Below are 15,717 nucleotides of genomic sequence, written 5' to 3' on the forward strand. Positions count from 1 at the left end.
TTATATACTTAAGTCTCTTTGAGAATAATGGATGAATATTTTGAATTAAAAAAAATGTTAATGGTTATTTGATTCGCGTTTACAAATGAAATTTAATATTCTAAAATAGTTATTTTTGTTACATATGTATAAAATAATATATTTTATTTTATGTTATGTATAAGAATTTTATCGATAATTCCCATAAAATAAAATAAAAAGGGGGATTTAATATACAAGTAACATATAAAATTTTGTCTACTACCCGAAAAACATAAAAAAAAATACTACACATAATTATTTTAACGTGTAATAAATAAAATATTTTTAATATTTTAATATAAAAATAATAATATTTTAAAAGCAAACTCACCTTTCTGACCTAACTAACTTTGTAAATAAAAATTTATATAACATTAGACGGATTTGAACCCAGGTCCTAATGCTTGAAAATCGTAGTACCGTTGATTGAATATTTGGGATATATATTGAATATTCCAAATATTCAATCAACGGTAGTACTATACGCACGGTAGTAGGCAAAAATATGGCTCATGTAACAATAATCTGGTAAAGCCAGAGATTTTCGATGATAATATATTTATTAGTACTGGCAGATAAATTATATTAGGTTGCGTTAGCGAACGTTATTAACCATTACAGAATTTTCCACATAATCATTCTGGACTGGATATAAGTTTTTTATTATAATCCGCTTGCAGTGGAGTAGGTGAGGATTAATTGTAATATATGACGAACTGATTTTCTTAGTCTTTTGACTATACTATTTCTAATAATAGCCATTTGTTTTTCGAGCGACTTCTACGAGCATAACAAGCATCTTTAATATTAACTACGAATCCAGTTTGCCTTGTTTTTAAAGTCTCTCAGAAGATCAATTAAGTGCCGCAAAGTTCAAATATATCACGGAATGCATTTTTCCTTTATGAATAATTTTTTTCTTCCTTCATGTCTGTTTAGAGGTGTCGTTAAAAAACCTTTGTCAAAAAATTACGTGTAATATGAAAACCTAATTTGAATCACCGTTTAATGCATGATATGTGTACAAGAGACAAGTTGCTTTATGAATAATAATAATTCATTATTATACTGGACTTGCGTTTTGCTTCCAAGAATTTGTTAGTTTTCTTTTGTAAGCTATACGTAGGGGTTTTTTAGTTGCAAAAAATCTTCTCATAATAAAACATTTTATCTGCTTAATTTTGGCAAAAGTATTATTATTAATAAATAAGCCATTTTGTAATTGTTATCTTAATATCAATAATACGAATTTATTGCAGTATAAGTTATACTCATACATACGAGTACCTACAAGTTTCGTCATATGTATATACAGGGTAGTCCAGTTTTGAAAGCGGGAAATTAAAGGGCAGATAGAAAACCTCGCGTACAGAAACATCTTCGCACAATTTTATTGAAAAAAAATGTACGTCAGTGATTTTATTTTGAATAAAAACTGTTTCTGTCCTCGCTTAGTTTGCAACAAAAAATGACCATATTTTTTTTAATTTAATGCAAAAAGATTATTACTGTCAGTGTTTTTGCATTTTATTATGACAGTGTTTTGAATGTTAGGTCATTTATTTTCAAAATATTAATTATTAACATTGCGATTAAAGTTGCTTCTATTTAGGTAATATTCTAAACAATGTCGCTTTCTAACAACGAATACGCAAATATTCATTTTTGCTGAGGGTTTTGTGATAGAAATGTGGAAGCAGCAGTTCGTGAATATTGCAGACGCTACCCTAATAGAAGAATCCCAAATGCTCGCGTTTTGAATTTTGGCCTGTTTGGTAATAATGAACAAAATAAAACCGTCAAAATAATATTCTAAATAACCGTATACTTACGGGCTTAGCTCTCGCAAAGCATCTAGGTCTAAAATACTACGAACACAGATATGCATATCAGCTGCAGATAGGTCATTTCGGTGAAGTGGAAAAACGAATAATATTTTACTAGTAGCTTTTAAGTTCAATGGAGAAATCTTTTTAAATAAGATTGTTTGGACGGATGAGTTCTCTTTTACGAGATCTGGGGTAACACATTACCATAATATCTTGAGAAATGACTTAAATAATGAACATGTTAATGGTATTGGACCAATGGCGTGGCCACCGGAACTTAATCCACTAGACTATTACGTATGGGGTAGAATTAAAGATAAAGTTTACGCAAATACTGTAATTATAAGCGAAGAGTTGATTCTAAGGATTCAGCAAGCCTGCAATATGATAGGGCAAAATCCTCATGAAGTGTCAGCTTCAATACATGCGATAGTTAGAAGATGTCAAAAATGTATTGAAGTGGGTGGGAATTTTATGTTTAATTTTTTCTTATTGTTATTGAAAGTCACTAGTTTCAATAATTTTTTTTTGGAATCAATATGTAATTCTTTTGAGGCAAATGGTAAGTCCAAGCGCCCCTTGTGTTATCATTACAGAATCCGTATACAAATATGATATCTGCATACTCAACATTTGAAGGGTACAGGTTAAAAAGGTGGAATGTCAAACGTTTTTTAGAAACATCGGTTAGTCTTCCGTAACTTTTTCTCTTTTTTCCCTGAACTTGCATAACAACAAAGTCTTCACTGTCACTGACACTTGGATTCATTTTATACTGTTTATTAGCACTACAATATTAAAATACGACTTGTCACTTATATTTCCACAAGTTTGACGAACAATAAATAAACACCAGAACCGGTAAACACAATCAGAAAATAAAAGTAACTGCAGTCAAGAGAGGCTTCTGACAGTTCCTGAATAACGTGCATTTGTGACGTTCCCCCTTCTTAGCATGTGGCGCGCGGACTCTCCTCCTTCTTAGCCAGTACAGCTTAATTTAAATTGTCGATATCTGGCGAGCCTTTTTTCGCCTGTATAATGGTACTAGGTGATACTTCTGTCTATTAAAAGTTGAACGGACTGAACAGCTCAAAATGAGCAAAAAGTGACATTCCCCATTTTTAGCCTGTACCCTTTATTTGTATATAACGTAATTTTTACAATTGAAACGTACAAACTTATTGCAAAGGGAGAACAATATTTCGTGCTTCTAATAAGCATTGGCAAACATAAGAGCTACACATCGCTAAAAAAAAGTGTGTCTGGTACACACGTCTAAAAGTCACTAAAGATTTTTTTGTACATAACCTTTCGTGTGCTACTCAACAAAGTGTTATTAAATATTTTTTTTCAGAAACTAAGCAGTTTTTAGGAAAAAAAGTCAAAAAAGTCAATTCCAATTTATACCCTGTATATACATTACAATTAAAGGGTCCCTTTTGTAAATTGGCTGAATCCGACCCTGGAACTTTGCTACTTTCTAAACGTCAAAAAGTGTAGATGTCCGAAATTTGTCTGTATCCAAATAAAAAATTAAAAAAATTTGGATCCTAATCGGCTAAGCCGTTTAGGAACTACAAGGCGAACAAGTTTTTACCAAAATACGAAAATCACCCTATATGCTGATAATAAAGCCGAATTGATCAATTTAAATATTCATTTCGTTATACTCCAGGCATGTCTTATACTCCACATAAGTATATATAGTCGGTCGCGAATCACCCTGTATATTGCTGGTGTCTTTTCTTCGTGCTATTACAATATGAAATTGGCACGTAAGCTGCTTCTCCTTATTGCAAATTCAGTAGCTGGTTTGCTTTTTATTGAATTTTCTTCTGCTGGGCTAGGTTTATTAAGAGAGTGCCATTTGTTTTAAATTAAAGTAACCATTAATTCAATATTTTTATATTTTTTAAGTATTTTTTTTTATATCTTTTAATCTTTTTCCTATTTTTTTGGTCTTTTTTTTCTGGTCTATGTTCTTACAAGCTCTTCTTAATGGCTTATTCAACAAACTTCTTCCAGACAGCACAAATCTATCCAATAGACATCCAAAGGTTTTCTCTTTGATTAAATGGTAGACATCCGTTTAATTTCTTAAAAAACTAATGGATGTCCATAGGATTATACAAGTGTCACAAACTTTGCCAGCCATAGGACCATTAAATGAAATTGTCCATTCGACAGATAATTTGTTGATGTAAACGGATATGTAAAATAGAGGGTCCAATGTATACCTTATGTGTTCCTTATTTATAGTATTCAAAATATTATTATTACATTCATTCAAAAGTACTACCAATTGATTCTTGATTCTTAGTATGTATAAAACCTAGTATTAAGCCTAACTAAACTATTCTACACAAAAATTTATGGATTATGAGGATAGAGTTTAACCTAATGGTAGATGATGGAGTATTGTCTAAATCCCAAAAGGTCTATCTTGGGGCTTGTATCCCACGACTCCCCCTAAAAGACTAGGAAAAATATACATATTATAAGAAGTAAGAGATCAGACATAAAAAATGAAAAATTAAAAAAGAGTCTGATAGCTTAGCTTAGAAAGAGATAGTGCTACTACTATCTTAGAAAAAGAGTAGGATCTAATTATCTAATTAGAAAAAGAGTAGGATCATTGAGCGCGATCTATTTTAGTTTAGCTTTAAACTTTTTAACGCCTTTAACGTTGGGAAGTTTATTATACAAGGTGGGTTTATAATTTGTTATAAGCCTTTGACAAAATAAAGTTGACATATATGGGACACTAATATTGTTTTACTGTGATACAAATAATTACGAACAATGGATGGAGGTCCAATGATAACATACATTTTGGTGTAAAAAGACCACTGGACATCCATATATAGTTGCGAAATAGGTCCATTAAATGGTACTACCTTGGTTTTCATTTTAAACTCATCTATTGGAATTGTCCAATGGCCAATGGCTTTTTATTATTGTTTGACGGATAACTTCTTATTTTACTGAAGCCATTAGACTTAGATATTTGTAAATCCGTAAGACGTCCAATATATTAATTAAAATGAAGACAGTTTTCAACGAGAGATCAACGTCTAATAAATTTAATAGAATAGCAGTCCAGTGGCTTTTCATTTCTGTTCGTACAATGGCTTTTCACTTTTTTTAATTATAAGCTTAAAATTTATCTAAATCGATAGTATATCCTATACATTTTTTTAAGAAAAGAAGAACGTCTGTATATATAAAAATATGAGTTTAATAGTTTCGACCACTAATAGATGTCTGATGTACCTCTAAGAATATTAGTCCAATGGCTTCTCAAAATAATAAAACCCCATTGCATAAAGATAACTTATAGTCCATTCGCTTATACAACATTATCAACCAGAGGATGTCCATAATTAATCCAAAGACATTTCGACCTAGTTTGGACCAATACAGGACATCTATTGTAGGATATGTGCTGTTTGGGTTACGATCACGCGTGATAAATTTTTTCTTCAATTCCTCCAACTTCATTAATAGTTACTCTGCCAAGTTTTTAGCCTTTATTTTGGCCGAGTTTTTCATTAACGACATCACTCTCTATTTGAAACTTACTAAAGAACTTCTTATGGAACACGTTATGGCGTTCGTACGTATTATGGCGTAGACCTTCGATTATTAAAATCGTTAAATATTCATGGATTGTGCCACATCAATTCCTCCGTGCATCTTAATTTTTAAACAGTCCAGATGCACATACGACAAATAACCAAGCTGTTCATACAAAAATGTATATTAGTCTCTGATTTCCAAATGTTTTCTTTTTTTGATTATGATAAAAACGCAAAACTCGAACAAATGTAAGAGTCTCATTAGGTACATAACCTTAAAAAAACGATTTTCCGCAACAAATAATAGTAATTACTGATATTACTATTATTTGTTGCAGGGTGAGTACACTTTAATTATTGGGTACGATGTAATTTTACTGGCACTAGAAGAGTTTTCGGCTGCAAATTTTGGAAATATTGAAATTCTTTAATCCACGTATGCATGGACGACGCTTGCGCAATGAATATTCAAACCATGTTACCAAGTATTTAACAGCATTTAATAACTACTGGCGAACTAGCTTCAAAAAGAGAGGACATTATAGAATTACTGATAATATTTTATTTAAATATCTTTCTCAAATTACCTTCTGTTGCTCCTGAATGTCCAGCCAAATCTAGAATAGCATATCCTTCACTTATTGGGACCGTTGTAGTATCTTCAACCGTTTTGGCACAATGTGCATGCAAATCAGCTAACTTAGAGGAACTCTTTGGTAAATCAGTTGCTTTTAACTGTATCTCTAGTTGATCTAGTTTGGCCAAAACCTTTAAAATAGAGTGTTGAAATAGAATTTTATATTTATTTGGAAGTATTTAAATTACGTACAGTTTGAGCTGTTCGAAAGAATGCAATTACTCGCTCCAGCAGAGACTCCCTCTTTTGTAAGTCTGCTAAGTAATCTGAACTAGAAGATAAAACTTGGTAAGACTGTTGACTAGCTTCAGTTCCTGCAAAACAACCAGATAAAACGAGTTCTTCTGTTGCTTTGGTTATTTTTAATGCCCTCTCTTGTAACTGTTTGGCTTCAGGTAATAATTTGCGGTGTTCATGTAATAATAGTTCTGCACTTGACGATGAATCACCTAAAGTATTAAAGGTTAATAAAAGTATGTTTATTAAAATGGAAGAAAGAAGCATACCTAATTGGTTACTGCTTGCTAATAAATTGCTTCTGTCTCTTATGATTTGATCGAGCTCTTTTAAGTCAGCTGCTAATATAGCTATTGCTAAGCATTGCTCCAGTTGCGTCTTGGATTTCGTAAACATAGTTTCCAAAATTTGCCTTTTAATATGTAGTTCGTCTAACCACCCTTGTACTTGCGATATTGCTAAAAAAACAATACAATATTAGAACAAAACCATTATCAGAATTTGCTCCTTAAACCTTTATTTATAGATTGCGCTAATCGTTCGGGTCTCGAGTCCAGGGTGCCTTCAGCTCCCAGTTCCTTTAGTTTCCCTAGTAAACTATTGCCGGACTGAAGAGCTACCATAAGTGCCTCCAAAAGTAACCTGTAAAATGTTAGATTAATTTAAATATTATTATTTGTTTCTACTCTTACCTCCTTAAGTCGTGTAAGTTTGTTAAAAGTGTTTTCACAGCCTCAATATCTACTGGTACCACGGGATCTGAGCAAGCTGCTTCAAGCGCGTCATTTTTTTCGAAAAATTCTTGAGCTTTGGTATGATACTGGACATTTAGGTCTAATATAACCTAAAAATAAATAATTTATTTAAGATTATACATATAAAATATCTTAAATAATGGAAATTAAATAATAGATTAATAATTATGTTCTAAAAAAGGTCCTGTATGATCTACTCTATTTCACGAGCAAAAAGACTATATCGTATGCTGCTGTGAGCTTTTTAAGAGAGTAACAAAAGAGTGGAAATCAATCTTTTGATAACTGTTCTTACTGTTATTAATTTTCATTTAGCCCCTTATTGTTTCGATCACTTCAAAATTTTTAATTAAAAAGTATCACAGATAGTCAGGATTTCTTGACCATATCCTTATCAGTTTTATTGCATATTTTAATAAAATATGCAATGTTGAAAAAATTAACTAATAGATTAAAGATAAAAAAGTCATTATATCAGGCACATTTACTCACATTACAAAGATCATAAAATTTACTGTTCAACTATATAAAGAAAATCACTTTTTTAAAATTGTTAATATTAATTTGAAAATTGTTTTGTAATTAAAAATTGTAAAAATTTAAAATCAATAGACGTATAAGAGATATATACGTCTACTGATAGTTACTCGAGATAAAATATAACAGTTTATCGAGTTTAAATTATAATTTTTTATAAAGTGTTGAAATATGGGACCTTATTGATGAGACAATAATAAATATTGTCTTGAAATTTAGACTATTGTGTGTATATTATTGTGTACATAATATAAAAAACCAAAGCAATAGCACACCTTTTTAAGATGTTAAAAACCCGTTGATTATTATTATTACTATTGTTATTTTGATATTTCTACTTTGAAATTAAGAACAAAAATTTTGAAATAGCCGATAGAGTAAAAAATAATTTACTTTTATGGAACTAAAGTAGGATGCATGTATAAAGAAAGATTAGAACATAAGGCGTATATGATAGAATTGGTGCGTAAGTTTAAAAAACCTGGGTCTAGATATAACTATAGGGTGTTTTTTTTAGAGGCAGAGAACTTTCATTTGGCAACACTGTTTTTTATGACAGCCGACCTGACAGTTCTGGGTTATTTTTGGATATCGTCTTCGCAATACTTTTACTCTAGTCGACAATACGCAACCCGTAAGACGCCGTACAGTGCGCACGCAACAAGCGATAGCTGCTTTGAAGCATAGTGTTGATAATGATCCAAATGTGTCAATTCGTCGTCGTTCTTAACAAGTGAACTTATGTCCATCCACTTTATGGAAAATTTTGCGCAAAGATCTCGCATTGCGATCATATAAAATTCAACTTGTCCAGGAGTTGAAGCCCCAGGATCATCTTTTGCGCCGTACATTAGCTGAATGGGCGGAAGGAAAGATTGCTGTTGATCCACGATTTCATATGAAAATTTTGTTCAGTGATGAAGCACACTTTTGGTTAAATGTCTATGTAAACAAGCAGAAATGCCGAATTTATGGGGATGAGAATCCCCGAGCTATTGGCGAAAAACCGTTACATTCAGAAAAACTAACCGTTTGGTGCGCCTCATGGACCGGTGGAATCATTGGTCCTTATGTCTTTAGAAATGCTGATGGTCAGAACGTTACAGTAAACGGTGAGCGATACAGAAACATGATAACCAACTTTTTTGTGCCTCAATTGGAAGCCGTTGCAGGCGTTGCAGAAATGTGGTTTCAACAGGACGGTGCAACGTGCCATACAGCGCGCCAAACAATTAATTTACTGCAGGAGACATTCGAGCAACGAATAATTTCAAGGAATGGACCTGTAAGCTGGCCAGCTTGTTCGTGCGACTTGACGCCATTAGATTATTTTCTTTGGGGCTATGTTAAGTCGCATGTCTACGCTGATAAACCCGAAACACTTGAGCACTTGGAAGCCAACATACGACGCGTGATTGCCGAAATACAGCCTACAGTACTGGAAAGAGTGTGTGAAAATTGGACCTCTAGATTACGCCACGTACGCGCCAGCCGTGGGGGTCACATGCCCGAAATCATTTTTAAATATTAATGCCAAAAATAATCTTTAATATAAAAGCAAATTCGTTCATATTAATAAAATATTTTGTGTTTAATTTCAATTTAAAGTTTTCCGCCTCTAAAAAAAACACCCTTTACATATATACAGATTGGAGAATCGATCATTACCAATAAAGAGGTGCTTAAAGGCGAAATATGGTAATGAGATGGCCATTAAATATCATTAGTCCCACTAGTACCAAATTTATGGAATGTATTGGTTAAAAATTTTTTAACCGCATTATGAACAGGACAGTCGTTTTGTTGAAACTCGTGGTACAACAAAAGATAGCTCTATAATATGGTTGCTCAAAATACCAGCCCAAACATTGAATTTTTGAGGATACTGAGTACGGAATTGAAAACTTATACGCTCATTTACCCAGGACCAATATCGAACAAAGAAAGGATTGTGTTTCTCATGTATTATGTTTCTTATATTTTTTCCAACTACGGGTAAAAGTTTTATAATCAATATCCATCATTTCAGTTCATACCCATATCATTTCTTTCGAACACTTCTACTTAATCGTGTTGAATCCACTTCTACGGCACTGAAAAACGTTACACACTTTAAAATTCAACAGTGCAGGCAGTGTAACAGCAAAATCGGGCATGCCGATATTATTATTGTTATTGACCGGAGCAGATTGCACGGGTTAAGTTGTAGCACACCAAATTTTTTCGGCATTTAAAACTTGGCAACCCTACGTCATACATAGTGATCCATACACTGTGAAGATCAGTTGTATTGATATTTCCAAAGTGATTAAAATTTGAGCACGTAAGTAAATGTTGAACTCTCACTTTAATTTGAAATAATTAATATTACAATCGGTTGAAATTTATTTTCTTTGACACTAGTTAACTGTCACAGTTTGGGTTATTATACGGAGGAAAGTGATTGAGGTTTAGTGATTTGATGGTAATTTTTTTATCTATATATATAAGCAAAAATAGAAAAAAAACAAGTTCAGGGTAAGTTGTAACACTTCCATTGGAATTTATATAACATGTTTAAACATCGAATTTTAAAAAACTATAAATTTCGCAAAAGCTAATTGGGTGATATTGGTTTAATTTTTGATCTATTGTTCACACCGCCTCCAACTATTGAACAGGTGTATTTGGACCGTTTCAAAAATATTTATCTTCTGCGCAAAACGGTTAGTTTAGAACAACCCTGGAAAGTTTATGACACTTTATGATATTCCCCCTTTAGTTTGAGATGCGTTTACGTTAGCAATTACCACAATAAATAAATGTAATGAAGGGCTTCAAGGTTTCTGGTATAGATCGTTTTGATCAAGATATTTCCGGAATGACGAGTTTTTACCGTCAAGTGTGATGAACCAACCAGCTCTGCCATCAGCACCTCCTACATTGTCTTAAGTAGTTGCGCTAAAACTTGTTGCTACTATATTAGTTGACTCATCCAAAGAAACTCCTGACATTCCTACATCTAATTTACTAACTAGTTTTATCTGAGACTCTCCAATTTGTGAACCAGAACCAGTTGCTTCAATATCACGACTCAAAGGAACTACTTTCCAAAGAACATCTAAAGACAAGAAAAGAAAAAGAAAGTCGGCAATACTTACTACTACGCTAGAGAAAGGTGCGCTAGACGCAGAATAGAATCGAAAATCCAAAGAAATAATAAAATCTAATAAGAAAGTGAAGAAAAAAGTTTTAGTTTCAAATGATTCCTCAGAAGAAGAATTTTTTTTAAGAATCTTCTAGACGTTCTTGTGAGAAACGATAACGGGCGCCTTAAGACTTCAGTTTACTGCAATCTCAAATCATCCAGCGTCAACAAGGGTAGGAATCATCAAGTCTCTATATAAAGGAATGCCAATCACAGTGACGACTCTTAAAAGGATATAGAAAATACCACCAGGGACCTTCAATGAAATGGGTATCCACTAAATCGAAACCACAACCAAGAAAATAGTGATAACAAAAAGAAGACAACCACAAGAGCCAAAGGAATCCTCAGGATATTTAACGACCCCGTACATCAGAGGAACTTTGCAGAAAATCAGGAGAATCGCTAGGAAGTTTAACGTGAAAACTGCCTTCACGTCGAATATAATCATACGAGGTTTAGTGTCGAAGACCAAAGCAGAAAGCCTAGTGTACACCAAGAACTATATGTATCAAATGCCATGTGATTGCGGAAACTCATGCATTGGCGAGACAAAACGACCCTTGGAAGTTAGGAAAAAGGAGTACCAAAAATAGACCCGAACAGGGGAAGTTTCTAGATTAGACTTGTAGAACACGCTTGGTCCCACAACCACAACATACATTGCGCAGACGCAAAAATTCTAGGTAAGGAACAACACTGGAAATAAAAAACATTTCTTGAAGCAACATACATCGCGCAAAATCAAGGAATCTTCAGCCAGCCCAGTGTCGAAATTCCCAACATCTGGAGACCTCTACTGTCAGGACACTGTACGACATAATGCATTTTACGCATTGCCAAAAGTTCTACATGACTATGGCACGAACTAAATATACCTGGACTGCTAATGCATATGGCCACGATACCCAAAAATTACCACTGCCTGGGGGCCGCCATTTTTATAGTACTTGTGTCCTTTTGATGTTGGCCAGTCTGAACATTTTTAGTGTTGCCAACAAAAAATATATTGAATAACGGTAATGAAGTTGACGACGCTGACGTTTGAAGTGTGTGTATAGCGGATTGCCTAGTTTTTGGCGATTTGTAAACGACGCTTGGGTATATCATCTAGAACAGGCAATGTATCTTCCTCCTTTTTTAATACGTGAATAATGTATCACCATCTTTATTTAAAGATATTTGGTTCACTGTTTCTCAAAACCGAATTATTTTGAATTGTCCGTCTGTGTTGTGTATGACAGAATAATAGAGTTGTTTATTTCCACTATATAAACCCTTGCTAATTACAAACCCTCATAAAATCATCTATATCTAAGCAAAATTTTCAAAAGATCATAATTTTCATGGTATTAGGATTTATAAGATTCAAGTTTAAGTTTACATTTATAAGATTCAAGATTATCAGAATAATAAAACAAATATTTTAAAGTACATGCATCTCTATTCCAAGTTGATTGAAACTTTCTCATTTTAGGTGAGGATTACTTTCTTTCATACATTTTAACGAAATTCTTAAAGAAGTACAAGGAAAATCACAGATCTAACGCAACTATCTTAAATTCTTACCTATATGTAACTTTCTATTTTGTATTTTTGTAAACATAACGTCTCAAAAACTTTAAGTGTTTTGTTTCCCTACAATTAGAACAACTAAAATTTGTCAGAGTGACCAACATCGAAAGGACACAATCATGCAAAATGGCGGCCTCCTAGTAGTGGTTATTTACTTTTCATTGAATTGGCAGTCCATTTATTAAGTTCGTGGACTATGCACATTATTAGTATAGAAGCACGTAGAATAGTAGTTGTTGTTAGTTTACACTTGATAACACCAACCGAAAGGTCGTGTTAAATTTAAAAATAAAGGCATGGCAAGTTCGAAGATTTAGTTAGTACTACTGTACCTACTAATGTTTACCACCTTCACAACTAAAAGTGGATTTGCTGCAGGGAATGCAAAATGGGGCTTGCACAGATGGATGTTTTTCATATATCTACCATTATTGCGATTCTAACTGTAAATAATAGGTGAACACTAATATTAATACCAAATGTTGTTTAATATTTTCAAACACTAAATGCGAAATACCTTAATAATAAATACATTTCTTAATAAATACATAGAGCATTGAAAAATATGTGTTACAACTTATCCCATATAGTGTAACTTTTTACTCCAAGGCGGAGCAAATTGTTACAAAGGTTCAGACTTACTACAAAAAAGTTTGGTGTTTAGTGTACAAAGATTTTGTCATAAATATCTGTCCAATTTATTCAGTAGGCATTTATGCAAAAAAAATTTGATTAATTAAATTAATTGAACGAAAAAAAATCAAGGTTTTTTTGTTACAACCTGCTCTGGTATCCCCTACTATATGTACAATAGTTACACAACAATTTTTTAAAGAAAACCGATAAAAAAAATATAAAGTTAAAATTCGACTATTGTACCAGACAATAAAAGACCAATGGTATTTGATTAGGAAGTCTAATTTATTGTAGTTTTTAAATAAGTTTGTAGAATTATAATATTAATAACGTCTATGTTTAAACAGCAGAAAAACCAACAACACCTTATATTTAATATTCAAGAGAGCCAAATTTTTATGTAGCAAATTCAAGGAAAGAAGACATTAAAAACCTCACTGGAATAAATATTAGTTAATTTAAAGTATACTAGATAATTTTGATTGTAGTCTATAGCCATACAATTTTGCCAATTTTCATTAGAAAAATTAGCAAAACAATAAATGTTAATGAGTTTTGAGAATTTTGTCCACCAAAAGTCCAAATCAAATGTTACCTTTAAAATTGGTTTTAAGATGTATTTTAAAAATTGTTCAAGATAAACCTTATTTTAATAACATACTTTTCTAAGTTCTAATGTAGCGTTAATGTCCCTCCAGGCTCTGCCAAGTGATTCAGCCATCGCTGCGTACACTTCTGCTCTCGGTCTCTGCGTAGCAATGAGCTGATCTGCTTGTCTAAGGAGTTCCTCCACTGGACTTTGTTTAGTCTGTAAATAAAAAAACTGTAAGAAAAATATAGAAAATACATAATTTAGTTTTTTACCATACATCTATTAATGATTAGGCTCCAAGTATACTAGTATTTTTCTTTCATATTCTGAATAGTATTAATTATTTGAAGAAAATGCCAAAACGGAAAAAAATATTTAAAAAAATTCAAAATATAACGATTCGATAATAACAAAATTGTATTATGCAAACAATAAAAAAGGATATATTAACGTTATCAATCGTTCGGCAAAATAATAAATTATATATATATATCTGTATATATATATATATATATATATATATATATATGTAATAAATAAAAAATACTAAGACAATATAATGCGAGCACATCTAGGATATGTTGCGCAACAAATTAGGCTTAATATTCCAATGAACACAGCTACGTGACCTACAGTTCCCTTGGATGTGATACCTCAGAAAGCTGTAGATAACTTCATCAAAAGCATGCCACTATTGATTTAAATGAAAGTGAAGCACATAATTAAATTTGGCTGAGAAAAAAATTTTCAAAATTATCTATCAAAAGAACCGTTTAAGTAGGTTTATTTTTGAATAGTTCAGTTTTTTCTTCAAATACATATTTATTTTATATTTGCAAAATAAATATTTTATAATAATAATAATCACCTGCCTGCCTACAATCTATAAACTGCTTATAGACACTGTAATTATGGAACAAGCTTATTATTATATTAAGCAATTATGGTAAGGCTTTCGATACCGTTCCACACACTTGGCTACTTAAGGTCCTTGAGAAGTCGCTCCACCGCTTATTAATTTATTAAAACATATGATGGGTTTCTGGACCACACAGTTAAATCTTAACTGCAGAAATGAAACTTTAGCGATTGAACCTATTAAAATATAACAAGGCCTTTTCCAGGGTGATTCCCTGAGTCCCCTCTGGTTTTGTCTGGCTCTGAATCCCCTTTCTCATATGCTTAATCAAAGTCAACATGGATTTACCGTTAAAGACAACAGGGAAAACCTATATAATATTACATATCTAATGTACATGGATGATATCAAAGTCTATGCTAGGACATGTTAACTCATTGCTGTGAACAATTGAAATATTTTCCCACGACATTAAAATGAGCTTTGGTACCGATAAATGCAAAACTCAAACAGTTATCAAAGGTAAACACAACACTAACAACTTTGAATTACAAGATGGTAGTCTCATTCGGGCTATGGAAGAAGGAGAAACTTGAAAGCACTTGGGCGTACATCAGTCAGCCCATACAGAGCACAAGCAAATGAAGCAGAACCTCCAAAAGGAATATATCAATCGTCTTAAGCAAATTTTAAAAACTTATCTGAATGGTAAGAACATGATTAAAGCGGTTAATACCTACGCTATCCCTGCCTTAACGTATTTTTTGGAGTCATTAGGTGGACAAATACTGATATAGAGGAGATTGAGAGAAAAACCAGAACAACCCTCACGACGTTTCGAGCACACCACCCTCAATCAGCCATCGACAGACTTACTCTTCTTAGATCCAGGGGTGGCAGAGGACTAACTGATATTTCTTTTTTCTTCAAAAAACAAGTAGCAGATCTTCTGAAATACTTCCTCACTATGAGGGAAACCTCTTCTCTTCATAGAGCAGTGGTGCTAGTGGATAACGGATACACACCCTTGAATCTTCTTGCAGCTTCTTATAGCAGAACACATTACTGTAACAAGATCAGAGCACACAGCCAGTATTAAGTTAACACATGGAAGCAGAAGGCAATACACGGGAAGCATCCTCACGAACTTAATGCCGAACGTGTCGATTATGAAACGTCGAACTACTGGTTGACTCATGGAGATCTATTTCCTGAAACTGAAGGCTTTATGATGGCTATACATACAAGACCAAGTGATTCCTCCAAGAAAT

General features: G+C 32.7%; 1 protein-coding gene across 4 annotated transcripts in view; it reads right to left on the reverse strand.

The window, feature by feature from the left end:
• LOC126740641 (titin-like) overlaps positions 1-15,717 on the reverse strand; it is a 216,822-nt gene that overhangs the window by 71,360 nt on the left and 129,745 nt on the right. For all 4 annotated transcript variants that reach the window (XM_050446754.1, XM_050446751.1, XM_050446753.1 and 1 more), the window contains 6 exons: positions 13,657-13,803; positions 6,998-7,149; positions 6,820-6,947; positions 6,575-6,763; positions 6,261-6,517; positions 6,019-6,199 (listed from right to left, as the gene is read on the reverse strand). In XM_050446754.1, coding sequence (XP_050302711.1) covers positions 6,019-6,199; positions 6,261-6,517; positions 6,575-6,763; positions 6,820-6,947; positions 6,998-7,149; positions 13,657-13,803 — 1,054 coding nt within the window. The remainder of the gene's footprint in view (positions 1-6,018; positions 6,200-6,260; positions 6,518-6,574; positions 6,764-6,819; positions 6,948-6,997; positions 7,150-13,656; positions 13,804-15,717) is intronic.

This window comes from Anthonomus grandis, chromosome 9 (genome assembly GCF_022605725.1).
Source record: "Anthonomus grandis grandis chromosome 9, icAntGran1.3, whole genome shotgun sequence".
In the NCBI taxonomy this organism is placed as follows: domain Eukaryota; kingdom Metazoa; phylum Arthropoda; class Insecta; order Coleoptera; family Curculionidae; genus Anthonomus; species Anthonomus grandis.